The sequence below is a fragment of the Typopeltis vanoorti genome, chromosome 2 (genome assembly GCF_054136105.1).
Source record: "Typopeltis vanoorti isolate ZY-2024b chromosome 2, IOZ_Tvanoo_1.0, whole genome shotgun sequence".
Classification (NCBI taxonomy): Eukaryota; Metazoa; Arthropoda; class Arachnida; order Uropygi; family Thelyphonidae; genus Typopeltis; species Typopeltis vanoorti.
Genome location: NC_143550.1, coordinates 86,583,852 through 86,604,937, shown reverse-complemented (window position 1 = coordinate 86,604,937; position 21,086 = coordinate 86,583,852). Strand labels below are relative to the sequence as shown.

General features: G+C 33.7%; 1 protein-coding gene across 1 annotated transcript in view; it reads left to right on the top strand.

Annotated features, from left to right (window-relative positions):
* Positions 1-21,086, top strand: part of LOC150109226 (protein arginine N-methyltransferase 6-like) — a 333,254-nt gene that overhangs the window by 278,586 nt on the left and 33,582 nt on the right. Inside the window, exon 12 of the mRNA XM_090412246.1 lies at positions 4,866-4,975. Coding sequence (XP_090268372.1) covers positions 4,866-4,975 — 110 coding nt within the window. The remainder of the gene's footprint in view (positions 1-4,865; positions 4,976-21,086) is intronic.

Genomic DNA, 21,086 nt, shown 5'->3' with positions numbered 1-21,086 from the left:
CTACATTTTTACCTGTATATGAAAAAAATTGTATGACTACAGCCAAATGTGGATATAAATTTATTGCCTGCCAGCATACTAATAAATTATATTACACAAAAAAAATGTGCTATAAATTTCTTGTCAAATTAAATTGCAATACATTTCTGGCAAAAGTTGCAAATTTCCTTACGACGTAGTTAAGGAATTAATGTACAGTGCTTATAGAAAACTATGCAGAGAGACATTTCAGTATGGAACATGATCACTCTGAACTGTGACACAGCTCTCACAATGTCATATGATGTTTAGTACCATGTGATTCATGAGTTCCCAAGGCAAACTGGCCCACTACTCCTTCAGAGCAAGGATAAGGGCTTGTTTGTTTTCTGGAGTCATTGCAGCTCGGGAATTTCGAGCAGCAATGAGTCTCCTTATTTTGTTTCAAACGTGTTCTATGTGGTTGAGATCTTGAGAGTGCTGGCCATTCAATTTGATTGATATCCTTGGTCTCCAGAAATATCTCCACTGCTCGCATACAATGTGTTGTGGCATTGTCATCTGTAAAAATGAATTTTTGCCTACAGCACCATGGAACAATCAGACGTGATGCTGAAGAACTTTGTTACAATATAGTTCACCATCATGGTCTTTGGAAGTTTTTCCACTTGGAAAAGGAGAGGTTATACTATAAATTAAAGATACCAAGAAATTATATACTTGGCTTAATCCTTTATCCAAATGTAAGCAAACAAAGTTTGCACCTGAATTATTTTCAGGACTGGGGCAACTTGTATATAGAACTCATGACTTCACATCACTCGCCTTAGTATCCCATAATACAAAGCACATATCCTTACGAACATATTGCTATACATTATGGGAAGGGTCACTACCCAGACCAGTTTCGACCTTTATTGAGGTGAAAAAGTAAAGGGTTGCTCATCATACGCTTAGAGTAGTTAGTATAGTTGAGCAAGAGAGCCTGATAGTATTAGAAGAAGAAAAAGACAGATAGATAGCATGAGAGATAGAGAAAAGGCCTCAGCTCTTTTATATCATCATATAGCCAAAGGCTATCAGTTTTTCTTTTTCACCAATCTCATATAGATGAACAACCAAAAGACTAATTGAAACTAAAGTGCAAGGATGACTGATACCCAGGTAGTTAGCCCCATCTGAGTTAACTGTCTTGAGTTGGCTTTCTCTGCCTAGAATTTCTCTTCAGTCATCCCTGTAATTGACTATAAGACCACATTAAATATTGAAGATGGAACTATTTACAAAACCTCTCATAGCAACAATAGACAGAATTTTATCTTCCATCATCATCATCAGATTCCTGCCATGTACCCTCAAGGGATGTACAGGATATGATAGTGCTACATGAAAATTTACATCATTACTAACTTTCTATCTACAATTTTCCTCCAAATCAGTCTGTTACCTGTCAAGACTCCAATATTATCAGATCTTATATTTCTATCGTCTAAGGTACTTTGTGCAGTATCAATCCACCTATATTTTGGTCTTCCTCTGGGTCGTTTTCCTGCCAACCTGGCAGAGAACATGTGTTTTGCTAATCTTTCCTTGCTCATTCTCTTTAAGTGACCATACCACCTGAGATTAGCTCTGCTAATGCATTCCTGGATGCTGACAATGTCAAGTTTTGTTAATATCCTCGTTTTTAATATGATTTGATGCCATCTGTTCACGCCTCTAATCTTTCTCAGGACTCTCATATCTGCGATCTCTAGTCTTTGGTCAAGTGTTTTACTTAGGACTCAGTTCTCAGATTCATAAGTTAAAACTGGTTTGAACTGTCTTGTATACAGCTAATTTAATGTTCTGACTAATTTCTCTCTTATTCCATATGAATTTATTCAGTTGACTTCCTACCATACCAGCTTTGTTGATTCTGTTGTCTATTTTCATATTTAATTTACCATCTTCACTAAAAATCGCACTTAAGTAGCTGAAATGTTTTACTTCTTCCATCAGGTTCTCCGTTCACAACGCAGTTGACATTTTCAATGATTCTGCCTTCATTGTCTTTGTCTTTTTATTGCTGACCTTCATACCATATCTATTACAACAGTTATTCAATTTAGTCAGGTAATCTTGCAAACTTGTAGTTGATTTATTTAGAAGTATAACATCGTCCGCATAAAGCAAAGAGCTGACATTAACATCGCCAATTCTGATATCATGTTTAATACCACTTTCCTTCATAATATGATCCATATAGATAATGAATAACAGAGGGGATAATGTACATCCACATCTGACACCAGATTTAACATTAAACCATTTTCCTGTACTTACTTCAATTCTAACTGCTGACTTTCAACTCAAATAAAGATAAGTATTGCTTGATATAATGCCCCACTGACACCATATAACTGTAGCGTGTTGATTAGCTTCTCTCTTGGCACCTTGTCATATGCCTTTTCCAGATCAACAAAACTTAAATACAGATCTTTGTTATATATCCATGCTTTCTCAACTATTTGTCGTAAATTGAAAATCTGATCCTGACAGCCTCTATTTGGCCTGAATCCAGCTTGTTCTTTACCAAGCTATTCTTCCACAATTCTTCTCAACCGTTTCTCTCAAGTATACTTGCATAAATCTTGCCAGGAACACTCAATAGGGAAACACATCTGTAATTCTCACATTCAGTTTTATTTCCCTTTTTATATATGGGTACTATGAGAGCTCGGGAATTCATCCCTCTGTCCAGGCTTTCTGAACTATGCAAGTGCAGCCACTGTAAGACTTTTATACCACCATACTTCAGCATTTCTGGTCGAATATCATCTACTCCTGCTGCCTTTCCACATTTCAGGCCTTTGATGCCTTTTTCTACTTCAAGTATGGATGTGTATTCCTGTCTGCATGCCTTGTGAGTGTTTTTTACCACTGTGCTATCACTTTTTTGAAGTAATTACTCTATACTTCAAGGATATCTTTTTCTCCAGTTTTCATGTCACCTTTATCATCTGTAATTCCTTTTACAGCACTCTTTCCTCAATTTCTAAGCTACTACTACTACTACTAATAATAATAAATTGATTATTTGATGTAAATATTTTTCACAATATAATAAAATATACATGATTAACATGATAAACTGATTTTCGATGAATTGTTTATTCGGCGAATTGCTTTTTCGATTAATTGTTGTTCGATGAATTGTCTTTCGGTAAACTGTTTTTCGATGAACTCTCCGGATACCATATTACATACAGACACACAGGTGCTTAAAACATTGTAACCAGTAAACTGCAAGCATTCTGTTCACTAACTACTGACTAATTTTTCCACTTTTTTTTATTATCCTGAAATTTTTTTTCTGTATCTATACATAAAAATAAAGTGTTACATTTATTAAAAAAATACATACACATATGGTATAGACCTCATCCCTTCATTTTCTATATAAATCTTACTCTCTGTTTACAATTTTCATTTACATGGTACTTTTTTTTTTGCAGAAACACTATCATGTAAAATGAGGGTTAGGTGTATTATGATGCTAAATCTATGAGGAGGGTAATCAGCAGTGTACTACAAGATTCTATATTTGGGCTGTTGTTTTCTAACATGATACATGTTAAAAAAACAGCAGTCTGCTGATGATGCAAAGTTAGGCAGTGGGTTAAGAAATGTAGCTGATTCAGAATCCCTGCAGTCTATATGAAAAGATTGGCTATATGGGGCAAATGACAGTAAATGTTGCCAGGCATAAAGTTATGCATTTTTGAATATGAGACATTGCAGGTATAATATTATTTTAATGGGAATTTAATGAGTTAAAGTTTAGGAGTTGCACTAAGGTGGTGAAGTCATTGCATCATGTAACTTGAAGAGAGCACTGACATGTAAGAATCAGGAAGCTATTCCTGATAACCTTATCTCTTATCAAAACACTATCTTCTTATCTAGTCACTTGGGTTTCCAAGGCAATGAGGAGATAATTGAAAGGATTCAATGGTGAATAACCAATATGATAACTGGCTTGTGGATTTGTGCACAAATGAGGACAGATTAATGGAATCTTCGAAGATTAAGGAATAGATAGATTGGAGATATGATAGAAACATACATATTAGTAAGATCTTGTAGACACTTGTATCTATTGCAAGATACATATCTTGCAGTAGATACAAGTGAGATTTTGCAGCTTATGGGTGATGAAGCTGGAATTCAGATCATCCCTGGAAGCTGGCCTGCGATGTTGTGAAGGAAATTATTATTGCGTGACACTTCACGGGAGTCCAAACACTCATTGAGGGAGGGCAGCCCTCTGTCTCCACCACTCAATCCACCAACTACAACTAACCGCAACTACATCAATGCCATCTACTGCCCACTACCACTGGTATTTCCACAGATAATTATAAACATTCATGACTATGGCGAGATTCGAATCCACGGCCTTTTGGCTGGAGAGCGGATACGCTAACCACTTGGCCAGCCAGTGCATGGTTGTCAAAGTTTTCTCATGGTATGTGGTGGATGGATTGGGCTCCCACCCATTAAGTGTTGCGAGTGTTTCTTCAGTGAATGTGTTGGAGCAGAGGTATAATAGATAATTAAGTATAAGTGTCAAAATGGATCCTCCCTTGATGAATCTTTGAGGTACTTCTGTTATTTAAAAAAAATAATGGTATATGAATGAAATTATTTTGAGATCCATTTGGAAATTAGAAACTGAAAAATATTTATAGACACATTTTTAATAATTCACTTTTAAAATAAAAAAAAATAACACACACACACACACACACACACTCTCTCTCTCTCTCTCTCTCTCTCTCTCTCGCAAAATATTAAATCCATTTTCTAAAATTCTTATTACATGTGTTATTATTTTGCAACAGGGTACTTTCAGATGCTATTGCTTTGGCCATACAGATGTTCATGGATTTGTTATATGGTTTTCTGTTGAATTTCCCAATAAGATTATTCTTTCAACATCGCCATATGGCAGGTAAGAAAAGAAATAGCATTATTTTTATTAATATTTGAAAAATGAATTTTAAAGATATTCTTAGGGAACTAGATTACAGTTAGTAATTAAATTAAATAAATGTGACATACCTTTTATTTTAAGAAAATAACCATTTATTTTTCTTTAAATATTTGTAATCAGTGAAGTAGTGGAAAATAGAGCAGATCAATTTTATCTGAGACTTCTCTGAAATAATCATCAAAAATAATTTCTATCTATTAGAAATTTCTGATTATCATTCATAGAATAATCCCAGATGAATATTTCTTGCCAGGTGAATGTTGTTTTTGGAAATTAGAAACTGAAAAATATAAGTTTTTTTTTGCAGTGAGAGTGAAAATTTATGATAAAGATATTTATCATAAATAAAATCTCAAGAAAACCAAACTCTTTTCACTAAACCAAATGCAATGTATAATGAATGTGGGTGACGATTTGAACAGACTGTGATCAGATTAATTTTCTAAAATAAATAAATAAATGCACTTCACTTTATCTTTCTGCTTGTAGTAATAAAACAGTTGTGAATTTTTGTAGTTGTTCCAAAATTTCTTGCCCATCTTGCATATTTACTCAGCTTATTTTATTATTTTATACTATCTTTATGATAACTATTTTTATTTTCTATGTATTTTTATTGTAAATAGCATCTTTATTTTATCTTTTAATTAACCCAAATACTGTTTGCTCCATTGTTACTTTTTTGTTATGAACAGTTTTCAAATCCGATGTCTCTTGAATTTCAAACTTTCAATTTGTGCTTCTTAAATTTTGCAGATACTTCTACATGTACTTAGGGCATCTCTATATCTCATTCGGTATAGACAAATCCATTTGTTTGGAAAAACCCAGGTTCGAATCCTGTTTAGGATGTGAAGAAACTTATGACTTTTCAGCTGAAGGTGATATAGAAATGGCAAGGTTTTTCCTCCTGGACAGTCAGGGTTTTCATCATATAAACAACCAACCAGGCAAATTGGCCAGTAGAACTCGCCCAATTTACAGACAAAAATACATTACAACCAACATTAATAAACTGTTTCATAAAGATGGTGCTGAATGCCTGTGTGGGCATCCTGCTGTTGTATCATCATACACTAAATAAATTAATGTACCTTAGGATAAAGTATTTGTGTATATGTACTTAGTGTGAAGTACATATTCATTTTTTAGTACTTGTATACTTTTTTGGCATTTATATTCTACCGATTTTCTATTTTTATTTATTTTTTATTAATGACAAAATACTATTGCTGCACACTAAGGAATGTTTTTTTCAGCTTGCTGCCCTTTGTTCTTATTCCCAATTAAAGGTTCTGGTTAAGCATGTCACAAAGAAAACGTATAAAATAAGAAAAAATACAAACAGGTTCTGTAGTTACAAAGTTCCTATAGTTATATACACAAATAAATTTACTTTTACATAACAGAAACATTTATAAAATTCATAACAGCATTGATAATGATTGCACTTTTGTTTCAAATTAATACTTATGTATAAACAATATTAAAATATTTTTTTTTCCTGCCCAGACTTTTAATGAAGTCAAATATAGCTGATCATGAGTGTAGCATTTAAATCTCAAGTGCAAATTATTACCCATAAAGTGAATATATAAAAATAAATCATTACATCTTGAATTAAAAATATTTTCATTGTTGCACACTTTCTCTCAAATTAGACTGAACAAACAAATAAAGATGGATGTATTTTGACCTTATAGCCAAGATAATGGCCATCATTCTATGTCATTCTAATCCATCAGTTATGCTCTAAACAACTTCAAGTTAAAACTTCAATAGTTAGTTCTTTCAGTGTACTAAATAAAGCAAATAAATTATGTCAAATGCGTGTTCTGCATCCAGAGTTTAACATTTATTGTAGTCATCCATTTCACTTTCGTCCTGAGAGAGGAGAATTTAACTGAAGAAACAAAATAGTCCTACCTTCCAGTAGTTGAGAGAATATTCAAACAAACATGTTTTCATTTCAAGTGAAGAACTGGTTCTTACTGATGATTGAGGTACATATATTAGTTTCATTCTGTTCCAGTCACCAATGAAAAGTTTTGTCACTTGTAAAAAAAAAAAAAAACTTTCTGTGACTATCTCTGATCCAGAATATTTTAAAAGTATGGTGATACACTTTTTTTACTACTTGTATATGGAAAATATATGACTTCTTTATTAATTCAACCTTGGTATCTTACTGGGTCTGGCTCCTGCTGATGAGACCTCAATAAAGATCTAAACTGGTATGGGTAATGACCACTCCCATAATGCATAGCAGTATACACATCCAAATGGAAATGTGCTTTGCATTATGGGATACAATTTCAATTGATGTTAAGTCAACAGCCTCTATATATGAGGGTGATCTGAAAAGTTCTTGGCCTAACAATGAAAAAAACGAATTTATAATTTCAAAATTATTTTTATTTTTCAACATATCTGCCTTAAGACTATTCCCTGGTTATTGTTTTTACCCTTTTCAAGATAATTAATAAACAAAATGCCTTTAGCATCCCAAAACACCGATACCATAACCTTTCCTGCTGATGGAACCGACTTTGTCTTCTTTGGTGCTGAACAACCAACTTCTGTCCACTGTTTTGACTGCTGTTTGGATTATGGTGTGTAATGGTGAATCCAAGTCTCATCCATAGTAATAAATCGACACACAAAATCAATTTTATTCTTGTTAAAATGCTCCAAGCCAAATTCAGAGATATTCATGCAAGTGCATTTTTGTTCTGCTATGAGCAAGCACAGCACCCATCTTACACCAAGCTTTTTCATATGCAATTCTTCATGCAAAATATTTCCTACACGTTCTTTTGAAATGCCTATAGTCTGAGCAATTTCACGCACTTTGATTCGCAGGTCATCCAATACCATATTGTGCATTTGATCAATGATTTCTAGTGGTGTTACACTTTTTGGACGTCCTTCACTTGAATCATCTTCAAAGCTGGTACGGTCACATTTAAACTCGGCAACCCATTTCTTAATTGTTGAAAATGAAGAAGTGTGCCCATAAACTTTTATGAACTTTGAATGAATTTCTTTTGTCGTTAAACCTTCTTTTATGAAGAATTTTATAACCACATGATACTCAATTTTATCTATTTCAAGGAATATAGACAAAACTTTTGCTTCAGACAGCTGTATGAAACAAACTACTTGATAGAATGACTTGCAATTTCACATGGGTGCTTATGACAGATGTACCAACTTAAAAGAAGAAAAAAATCTTGCTGATAGTGTTACCATTTATGGTCAAGGCCAAGATCTTTTCATACCACCTCATACAAGTGGTGTAGTTGTAAAGATATTTCATGCACAGATTTGCTGTCACTTGAGTAAAGTATTAAGCAAGAATATGTCAAGTATAATTTACTTTGTAGCCAAAGTAAAGTTTGAAAAAACTTTTTAAAACTACTAAAATGCTTCAACCGAAGTTGTTTAGGTAGAATGCTATGCTAAAAGGAATTCATTATAGCAAACTTTCTGTGGTCCCTATAAATTTGCTGTAGAAAGAATCAACTGTACAAGGCATATAATGGCAATCTTATTTTATCTTTCAGCTTTCTGGTTCTGGGTCAAGTAGCAGGAAGCTGTTATCATTTAATCTATGTCCAACAACTGTAGGCTTGTCTATCTCTTCCTCCCCCCCTCCCATTTTTATCACTAATTGTTATTAGTTGGCTGCAAAATGCATATATTTCTTTGTTTGGAGTATTCTTAAACCAAAATTGGCGCATTCGGTGTTTCTCAAAGTGTGGTACGCGCACCCCTGGGGGGGGGGGTACGTGAAAGGTCGTTTGGGGATACGTGGCAATTTTCGGCTATGTATAATTAAAGGAGTCATATTTTTCAACAAACAGTGCAATTAAAGACAACCTGGATAAAACGGCACTAACTAATGAATCACATCCTCTCTCCAACGGAAACTGCTGTATAGTCCAAGCAAAACCATATGTTGCCAGTGGAACATATGGTTTTGCTTTACACCACCCCCGTCGTTAACGTGTTAAAACTAAGAAATATGTAGTGAATGTATTTCAGATATTATGGAATTCGGTTGAAGGGAATTAGCATTTCAACTGTTAAATATTTTTCTATTTATATAATTTATTGATTTATTACTTAATTCGTTACTTTATTGTATTGTTTCTTATTCAAAACTTTATTCAATTAAAGTCCTACCAGCTGCTCTATTGTTATGTCATTGCTTTCTCTATATTTTACTGCCTTATATCTTCCTGTTCTACCTTTCTATCGCTATTTTACTTCTTCAGATATCGGGCCTAATATGCTTACATCTAGGATTGTTTCCTCTTCGGATACTGGCAAATTTATATTTTGCTGCGCTAGCCAGTATCCTGTAGCAGAAAAGATCCTTACTCAGTGAGGCAATACTAGATTCTGAGGCATTCTTTCGCAATGATCTTCTTTAACACTGCCGTATAGATTCAGATTATTGCAGTCGTGACCTAAATCTATAATTATATACACTTTCTAATTCCTTCCCGCCAAAATAGGTTCTATTTTTAAAAGTGGTAATTTGGAATCGTAATCAGGCATGACTCAGGTTTAGGTAAATATGACATGTTTATTGGAATATCTAAACAGAATACACAAAAAAAATCCATACACTCAAATTTGACTGAATACTAAGTAAAAAGGCTCGAGTTAAGAGATTAACATATTCTAAATCAAATCAAAGCTTATGAAACATCGTAAAACACAGTAATTGAAAATTGGGATAGATTGCAAATGATATGAAGTTAAGCTAAATTTCCTTTCTGCAATACTATTCATATAAAAAAAAAACAAGCAAGCATTCTTATGTTACTCAGTTACTATAATTCTACAATTCTAATCTCGTTAAGTTAATTCTATCACAAACAACACAAAAGCTCTCTTCCAAACAATTCTTCTTACTCTCAAAGGAGGTTAACTTTCTAATTAGAGACTGTCCACAAAGTTCTTTAGAAAATGTTCTTAATTTACATACACATATAATCTTATCTCTTCTAAGGAATATTATACACAAAATAGAGCAATTTTACTTTACTGAACTTTTTCCTGCGTCTTTCAGCACCACGTGTACGTCTAGTTACTTCTTGTCTATTGGCTGTCTTTACACCAACGTGGGGGTTACACTATCTTTATAATATCGGCCAAAAACGGATTCGAATATTTGTGTTTCAGGATACATTTCGATGGGACTTTTCAGCGACGGCTTGATTCTGCTAGGACTGGAAATTTTACCCTCAGCTTTCTGTAGAATCCTACTCCATTCTCAAGAAAGCTCGTTGTCTGACATCTTATCACAGACTTCATCCCCCCCCCCTACGCGAAACTACCCGCTAACTGCCGAACCACCAAACAGGAAAACGATACGACAAGAGAGGCCCGTACGGCGCTTGTCCCCTTATATTCTTCGTTAGAGTGCCACCTTTTTTGGAGTCCCTTTTGCACACGACCCATATCTTTTCACCCCTTGGGTTCATCCCTTGCTTTCCCGATGCTGTTATGCTCTTGGATTCACGGAATAGGTGTCGACATACATTCCGCTTAGTTACTGCCACTGGTGTTACGCTGGACATTTGTACTTGTATACTTTCTAAGAATTATTACTTAGTAACTATTTGGTGACTCACAGTTATTATTCTATACAGCTTAAGTGAGACTTAAAATTAATATTAACAAAATTCCTCCTTTAAAACATTCTCTAATTCGATTTTAGTATAATCACAACAGATTAAAATACATGGAACAGAAGATAAAAATTGCAATTCTATACATAAAATGAATGAGTTTCACTTTTAATTTCAGCTGATGTGCAGGTATTTCTCTTTGTTAGTAAGTTTAGTATGTTAGATTCTGAATAAAGGATTTCTTTGCAATTCCTTCATTCAGATCTAACACAACTCAACTGTTGAAATGCTAAGTTGTCTTTGGTTTGCACGATCTTTTGTTAATACCACACCAATCATATGCAGTTCTTCACTGCTCTGCACATCTCAAGTCTTGTAAATTACTGGTAATTTTTGCTTGAAATAATGGTGTTAGATCCTGAATGAAGGAATCTTGCAAAGAAATCATTCATTCAGAATCCAACATATTAAACTTACAAAAAAAAAGAGAAATACCTGTACATCAGCTAAAATTAAAAGTGAAACTTCTTTACTCTATGTATAAAATTTGCATTCCTTATTTCATGTACGATATATTTAATCTATTGTGTTCATATTAAGATTTTATTATGTTTTATGAGAGCGATAATCTAACTTAATTTAAGCCTTACTTAAGCTGTGTAAAATTAACTGTGAGTCATCAAATAGTTATTAAATAATTCTTGGAAGGTGTAAAACTACATGTGTACAGCGGAACGTATATTGACGCAAATTCTGGGAATAAAAGAACACAACAGTGTCAGGAAGAGGCAAGGGATGAACCCAAGGGGTGAAAAGATATGGTTCGTATGCATAAGGAACTCCAAAAAGGGGGTGCTCTAACGAACAATATAAGGTGGAGGAGCGTCGTATCCTTTTTCCTGTTTGGTGGCTCGGAAGTTAGCGGGAGTTTGCGTAAAGAGGGGGGATGAAGCGTCTGTGCTAAAATAAGATGTCAGACAGCAGGCTTTCTTGAAAATGGAGAAGGATTCTACGCAGAGCTGAAGGTAAAAATTTCCAGTCCTAGCAGAATCAAGCCGTCGCTGAGAAGTCCCATCGAGTTGCTCCTGAAATGCAAAGATTTAAGTCCGTTTTTGGCAGAAATAATGAGGATAGCGTAACCCCCTACGTTGGCGTATGGACAGCCAATAGACAAGATGTAACTAGACGTACACATGGTGCTGAAAGACGTGGATAAAGTTTGGTAAGGCAAAATTACTCTATTTTGTGTATAAAATTCATCAGAAGAGAGAAGATTGTTTGCGAATGTGAAATTAACAACAGTATTCTAAAGAACTCTGTGGACAGTCTAATTAGAAAGTTAACCTCCTTTGAGCGAGTAAGAAGAATTGTTTGGAAAAGATCTTTAGTAATTGTATGTGATAGGATTAACTTAATGAGATCAGAATTGTGGATTTCAGTAACTGAGTAACATTAGAATGTTTGTTTATATTATCTTATAAATAGCATTACAGAAAGGAATTTTAGTTTAACTTCATACATTTGCTATCTATCCCAATATGCAGTTATTGTGTTTCGTATGCTTTATGACCTTCAATTAATTTAGAATACGTTAATCTCTTAACTCGCATTTTTTAATTAGTATTGAGTCATAATTGAGTGTATGAAATTTTGTATTCTGTTTAGATATTCCAATAAACATGTCATATTACCTAAGCCTGAGTCATGCCTAATTACAATTCCAAACTACCACTTATAAAAATAGAGCCTATTTTGGTGGGAAGGAATAAGGAAGTGTATATAATTATAGATTTAGGTCACAACTGCAATAATCTGAATCTATACGGCAGCATTAAAGTTAAAGATCATTGTGTAAGACCCCCTCAGAATCTAGTATTGTCTCCCTGAGTAAGGATCCTTTTTTGCTATAGGATACTGGCTGGCGCAGCAAAATATAAATTCACCAGTATCTGAAGAGGAAACAATCCTAGATATATGTATATTAGGCCTAATATCTGAAGAAGTAAAATAGCAATAGAAAGATAGAATAGGAAGAGATAACAATAGAGCAGCTGGTAGGATTTTAAACGAGTAAGGTTTTTAATAAGAAAGAAAGTAATAATCAAGTAAACAACTAATTAAGTATAAATCATATAAATAAAATATTTAACAATGGGAAAGAAGATGATGCGATTTGGGTAGATGACTTTGACGATGCACACAAAGAAACTGTTCTCGATGCCAAAAGTAGTGATAGCGAGTAGGAGCTTCTTGGTAGGTAGCACCATTTTCAGTTTTTTTCTGAAAACTTTTGTTTCAGAAAAGAAAAAGTTGAGAGTTATATTCGAGTAAATACAGTATTTTTTTTAGCTTTCAAATTCTTGCGTATGGATCATTGGTTAAAGATTGGATTTATAAAACCTCCAAAAGAGAGCAATATAACAAATACAAGTAGCTGTAAGCAACAAGAAAATATTGATATTGCATCTGGATCAAATGAAATTGATAAGAGAGTGTCGTCTGACATCTCTAAAGAACCAAAATTTAAAAATAAATCATATTTTTTGTTTACATGAACATATAAATTCAAATAAAATAGATATTTAATTTTAATTAATATTTTAAATCCATTTATTAATTTTAATTGATTTTTAATTAATTAATTAATTACATACATTATTAAAGATAAGTTCAAATTTCAATTTTGGGTATGGGATTATATATAAGGCTAGCTACTTTCTTAATGCATTTTACTGTTCTTAAAATTTTAACTAATTGTACTTTGTTTTTCCATGTAATTTTTTCTTAGGATTGAATAAAGCAGTTGATTTATACAAGGCTTATTTATCATTCGGTTAAATTAAATTACTTGTTTGTAACCCTAAATACATTCTTTTTTCCTACTTTCATTTTTGATGCTCTACGACTTTCTTGATGCACCTTACACTGAGTCTTCTTTTTTAAAATTACATCATGCAAACTATGTTGTAAGCTGTTAGGCAAAAATTACATTGAAATTTTTGTACGTTTCCGTCAGTAGGAACTTGCAGTAGTATTATACGAAATTTGAATCTTGTTTAAAAACAGTATCAGTTCAGAGATTATAATTTGCATAGGTAGTTATTCAGCTCAAGCTGTATTAATTATATTTGATAAGAAATAGAACTGTTGAAATAGTAGCAAGGCTTATACGTTGGTCAGACATAACTGGTAATTAGTTTACGGAATCAACAACGCATATAAAGTATATTAATTAAAGGTAACTTTAATGAATAACTTCTATATTTCGGCAACGTCACATTGCCATCTTCAGGAACATAAAGATATGGTATGTGCACACAGGCACTAACACAAAGCAAATGAGGAAGAAAGCAAGAAACTAATATCGTTCCTAAAGTTCTAATGGTGCCCTTTGGCGGGCTAATTTGGTAGTCTTGGCAGTTGGGCTGAAGTTCTCATAATGTAAGTCTCCCAAATTTGGGGTAGTTTCATGCACCCAAATTTGTTGAGGTTAGGAACGTTTTTTAGAGCTGCTGAAGATTCTTTGAATAATCTTTCGTATTTAAACTTGCTGTGATGAATTATTTTTGTTTTCTTCCAACGAATTTTATGGTGGGTATCTAAGGCATGGTCTACCAGCCCAGAGCGGCTGTACTGGTGAAACCGGATGTAGTCTGTGTGTTCTGAAATCCTGATATTTGTTGTTCTGCCTGTTTTGCCAAAGTAGGACCTTACTTCCTGTTACAGACCATATAAAAAGTTGGCATCCCTTATCCGCTCTACCAAAGACCAACCACTTCCCCCAGACCTACCTGGTGTATACCAGGTCCCTTGCAGCTGCAAATTGTCCTACTTTGGCCAAACAGGCAGAACAACTAATATCAGGATTTCAGAACACAAAGACTACATCCGGTTTCACCAGTACAGCCGCTCTGGGCTGGCAGACCATGCCTTAGATACCCACCATAAAATTCGTTGGAAAAAAACAAAAATAATTCATCGCAGCAAGTTTAAATACGAAAGATTATTCAAAGAATCTTCAGCAGCTCTAAAAAAACGTTCCTAACCTCAACAAATTTGGGTGCATGAAACTACCCCAAATTTGGGAGACTTACATTATGAGAACTTCAGCCCAACTGCCAAGAATACCAAATTAGCCCGCCAGAGGGCACCATTAGGACTTTAGGAACAATATTAGTTTCACGCTTTCTTCCTCATTTGCTTTGTGTTAGTGCCTGCGTGCACATACCATATCTTTATGTTCCTGAAGATGGCAATGTGACGTTGCCGAAATATAGAAGTTATTCATTAAAGTTACCTTTAATTAATATACTTTATATGCGTTATTAATTCTGTAAACTAATTATCAGTTAGAACTGTTGAAAGTTAACACTGCTTGATGATCTTAGTTATGTTACTTAATTTTTTTATTTATGTCTGCAGAAGTTTCTGTGGTTATGAAGATCACTATAGTTATTCTGGTTTTGTGACCACATGTTTATTAAAGAAAACTGTTTTTAAAACTAAACAAGTGCTAAAAAACACCCGACAGGTTTCGTTAGTCGTCAGACTAACATCTTCAGGGATAAAGAAAACTAAAAGTTTAAAGCACAAGCTACTAGAAATTACTTGTTTGTAATTAGTTTATTTGTTGTTATTGTGAACATCTAAACAGATTGTTGAAAAACCGAATAATAGATCTATACAACTGTTAATGCATGTTAGCTGGAGATGATGCTATTTGTTGTTGCGTTCTGTGGTTCACGCTCACTCTGTCCGAGGTCTGAAATTGGTAAATTTTTAATAAACGATGACCAAACTTGATTTAAAATCAAACCTTGGTTTTTGTTACATTGCGTAGGAATTTTAATCATATTTGCTGCCTCTTTGAATTTTCTTGTGAAACAATTATTATCTTTATAAGACATGTTTGTTCTATCCCAAAGTACATCATGACCGGTAGAAGTTGTATGAAATGCCAATCCCTGATTTATGTTCTCTCTTATTTTGTATGTCCTTTTGATGTTTGCTCATGCAGATTTCTCCCGATCCTCCCATCTGGCCCACATAGCAGATGCCACAGGAACAGTGAATATTATAAATCCCTGGATTTTTCATTGGGTGATGTGGAGATTTCAGTGGATGAAGAGATCTTGATATTTTTCAAATGGCAGGAAAGTCACTTTTATGTTGTATTTGTAGAGATGTTTGACTAATTTATCTGTTACATTCTTGATATAAGGAAGGGTGACTGTGTTCTTGAAATCTTATTTAAGTTTCTTGTAGGTGCTGTATTGAGAATTTTCTTAATTAACTTAGTATTGAAACCACTCAGTTGTAGGATCTGTATTAAGTATTGTATTTCTTCTTGCCATTTTTCTTCTGTACTGGGGATGCTGTATGCTTTATCCCTTAAGGTTTTTTTATTAGGCCTATTTTTTGCTTGGGGTGGGGATGTGAAGTGCAGAAATCTTTCTGTGTTTGTTGGTTTTCTATAGATGGATAACAATAATCTGTTTTTTTCTTTCATTTATTTCTATAAGGATGTCTATTATTATTAGACACCTCCAGGGAGTCCAAAGACTCATTGAGGGAGAGTGTGTGCCAACAGCATCGAAAGATTGACCCCTTCCAACTACTAACCACACTCAAACTTGCTTAACTTTTTTCGTGAGCCATTAGTAGCAGAGGCTCTACCAATCGACCAACCCTTGCTGGCAAAGGATGTCTAGGAAAGGAAGTTTTTTATTTTCTTCTAGTTTCAGAGTGAATTTTATGTTAGGATGCAAGTTATTAAGATAGTCTTGAAATGTAGTCAATTCTAGTGCTGTTCTTGGCCAAATGATGAAGATATCGTCCACATAGTGGAGTCATATTTTTGGTTTTTTGTGCCAGTTTTGTAAAGCATTATTTTCAAAAGTTTCCATGTAGAGGTTTGCTAGAGCTGGTGAGAGGGGTGAACCCATTATATAGCTGATCTGATCTGCATTCAAAGTGCAGCGTTAGTATTAAATTGCAAATTACCACCAAAAAACGTACAAAAAACAGAATTCACAGCCCTTAATAAACTCAAATCAAACAAAAAAACATAGTCATAATAAAAGCAGATAAAGGCAATGCAACAGTGATTTTAAACTCAGAAGATTATAACAAAAAAATGAAAAGGAAAAAAACCAATGAAAAAACCAGAGGTTTATAATATTCACTGTTCCTGTGGCATCTGCTATGTGGGCCAGATGGGATGATTGGAAGATCCACATGAGCAAACAGCAAAAGGATGTACAAAATAAGAGAGAACATAAATCGGGATTGGCATTTCGCACAACCTCTACTGGTCATGATATACTCTGGGATAGAACAAACATGTCCTATATAGATAATAATTGTTTCACAAGAAAATTCAAAGAGGCAGAAAATATGATTAAAATTCCTACACAATGCAACAAAACCCAAGGTTTGATTTTAAATCAAGTTTGGTCATCATTTATTAAAAATTTCAGACGAGGACAGAGTGAGCATGAACCACAGAGCACAACAACAACAAATAGTATTGTCTCCAGCTAACACGCATTAACAGTTGTATAGATCTGTTATTCGGTTTTTTAATGAACTTTTTAGATGTTCACAATATCAACAAATGAACTCATTTTCGTAATTTCTATTAGTTTGTGCTTTAAACTTTTAGTTCTCTTTACCCTGAAGATGTTAGTCTGACAAGTAATGAAACTCATCGGGTGTTGTTTTTAGTACTTGTTTAGTTTTAAAAACAGTTTTCGTTAATAAACATGTGGTCACAAAACTGGAATAACTATATGTTACTTAATTATTTGGATCTACATTACATATTAGTCTTGATGATATTTAACTTGTAAATTGATGCATGTGCACTGTGACTTAAAAAAAAAAGGGTGTCTTTTGAAAATAATGTTATAGCAAACTCATCCTTACCAAAATCATGTTGCTGACCTGATACTTTAACAAACTATTCCTATGGTCCTTAAATGTTTAGGTATATGATACATCCCCATTGTAGCTGGTCTTTAAGGAATTATATTAACACCGCAAGAAATACAGCAATCCTTCGATTAATGCACCCCCAATTAGTTCGTCTTTTTTTTTTTTTTTCGATACCCAAATTCGATTAGTGTGCCTATATACATCTTAAAAGTAAATGTTACAGATTTAAAATATTTTTTCTCTATACATTTTTTATGGCTAACTATTTTAAAAGATTACTCACTAGGATGCAATAATTTAGTTACTGATTTAAAACATTTTAAAAAGTTATTTTTAATGTCATACTACACTGTTTTCATGTACACTATGTTCCAAATTTACCACCAACATTTATGTTGCCTGCTAATTACATAGCATTTTGCTGGTCATTTCTCGTGCCTCCTTTGCAGTTGTTTTCCTTACTTTTTTTTATTTTAAAGTATTTTCCCAACCTTTAATCATGAGTAAAAGAATTAGTGAGCAAAAAAAGTGGAAGTGTGAAAAAGATTCGATAAGTAATCTCATTGGAAGAAAAACAATAAAGAAAAATGAACAAGGCGAGTCCAAAGCAAATATAGGACAAGATCACAAAAATGGGTGAATCAACTATACGAGCAATTTTAAGCAAGGCTGCTGAATACAGAGAGAAAGATAAGGCTGCTTCGAGGTCATCATGCAATGCACTTGAAATCGAAGTATTATAATGATTGAATTAGAGAGACTTCTTTCTACATGGATCGAAGATTAACCAAAAACGGATCCTGCTAAGCACTAACCTTATTAAATCAAAAGCATTAAGTCTCTTTGCAACCATGAAAGAAAGGGTTATCAATGATGGAAAAGAAGAATTCCATGCTAGTGCTGGGTGGTTTGAGCGTTTCAAAAAGAGAAATAACCTATATAATGTTCTAATCAGAGGCAAAGCTGCAAGTGCAGATAAGGAGGTGGCCACAAATTATCAAGAAATTTGGAAGAAAATTGTGTAAAAAGGGGGCTATTGTGACCAACACATATTTAATTTCAATGAAACCGGCCTTTTTGGAAGTGAATGCCTTCCAAGAGTTTTCTGGCCAAATTGGAGAAATCTCAGTTTTGTTATAAAGTGGCAGAGTCGAATGAAATAACTGCTAGCAATATGTGAGCTGTTCGGAAGCACATTGTGCAAACGATTTTAGAGGCTTTTCAAATTAATCTAAGTTCTCAACTTTTCAAATGAATCTAAATCTCATTCTGAGAAAGGGAGTGATTCCAACCTGCTAAATTTAGATGCAGAGCGGGAAGATTCTGAAGAATATGAAGAAAATTAAATTTAATCGCTGACAAGCCCAAAGAGATTTCACATAAACAATTCAAATATTTTTTGTACAATACAATCGAAATTTTTAAGCAGCAATGCTTAGAGGCTGACCCTGGTGAAGAGAGAAGCAGTAAAATTTGCAGAAGAGTAGAAGAGGCAATAGGGCTATACTATCAGTTGTATGGAGGAAAAAAAAAAAAAAAAAAAAAAAAAAACAGAATGCCTGCCAAACTATATTAGCTCAATTCTTTGTGAAGAAGTAGAATAATAAATTTATATTCTGAATATGTTTTATTGTCTTTCAGCTTCATAGTTTCCCTTTAACTAAGCCCTGAGACATACCCTAATTCTTTTATAAAAAATTAAGGGTCAAAAAAGAAATTTGAGGAACGAATTATACTCTTCCCCATAGGTTATTATATTCGATTAATGCGCCTGTTTTAAAGAACACATTAAGCGCATTAATCAAGGGATTGCTGTACTTCTGTGTGTGGGCATGCATCCATGTCCATGCATGCACATGATGATATGTTCATCATGTTGTATAAAACAAAAAGAACATCCTAACAAAAGTGTATACATGATAGGTAAATCCTAACCAAAACTGTAATATTACTAATGCAGAAGTGCTGTCCAAAATGCTGTCTATAGCCTTGTAGTAACTTCCATTATTTTAGATTATCAGAAGAAAGAACTGTTTTAAGTTTGATTCTAGTTGATGATCAGAGGAACTTTGTATAGGATGCATTTTTCCTGTCCCCCCCCTCCTCCCCAACCTGATTCCTATTAGTTGATCTTTGGCACAATCAAATAGGATATTTTTCCTGAAAATGCAGAGCACATCTGACTGATGTCATGAAATTAAATTATAATTCTCCTTTCTGTTTTTGTGGACTTTATAAATTAGTTTTTGACTGAGTTGATAGAGATTTATTGATATAATTCCTTGAAGAAAGAGTTCTTAACTAGTTTCCATTATGATGCATAAATAGAGAGGTAGCATACCAAAAAAAATGATCTTGTACAAAGATGTCCTCTTTCTCCATATCTTTTTTAATATTTTTCTGGAAACAGTGGTAGCTAAGGATTTAGACGAGTGTGTGTGAAGGAATCATAATTTCTGGTAAAACAAGCAGATCATATAAATGATATCTGACAAATTACATAATCTTCAGACATCTTGAATAGATTATGCCATCTTTCCCATTCATGTGTCATCTCCTATCTAGGAGATTGAACATCATGGTTAACTTATAGTTAACCATGATGCGACTCATGGTTAACTACAAGCATAACGACATGTGGTGAGGACCCTATCTCTTCCACATATTGTCATAAGTATTCATGACAGTAATCTGTGTGTGTTCATGGGGTCAGTTTTTCGTCCCTGTTCTGAGGGACGAAAAATCTGAGTTTCCAGGTGAAAAAACCCTCTACCTTCGTATGAGACCAGCTAACTCACCTTTAGTCGAAAGAGATCAGATAAAGGTTCCTCATGTCATAGACAGAAATCGAACCAGATCTTTCTGACCAAAGGGCTTCATCTATACCGACTGAGCTACAGAGGGTGCCATTTTTGCAGATAGTATAATCTATTCAAGATATTTTTGCAGGAAATATAAATGGATATACATTTTATAATTATTAAATTAATACTGGCAAAAAAAAAACGTTTAAAAAAGTAAAACATTAAATCAGTAACTAGTTTCATATAGCGTGATTGTGTACTACTTCAGATTGATATAATAAACACAAATATGAAGAGGTATTAACATGGAGATTTCCGAATAACAAACTCTCTTTTTTTTTTTTTTTTTTTTTAAATTTATTCAACATGCATCAGATGTTGAATGCAGGAGCAAGTTATCATGAGGGTGGGTCATTGTTACAGGATATTACATATTTTGTCTCATAACAACCTATTTCATCAATACATCTTGTTTTGATGGGAGTCAATGTATGCTGACAGAGTTGATTTAATATTTGCTTTTGGTTTTTATTATGCTGGATAGGACATCGTATCATCTCCCTAGTCTCTTTAAATTTGCACTGATAAGTTCATAAGAACTTTGTATGGTATTTTGGTAATTTACCCATTGATTTGATGATCATTTGGTAGTGCGAAAGATCAATAATGATTAATATGCTCATT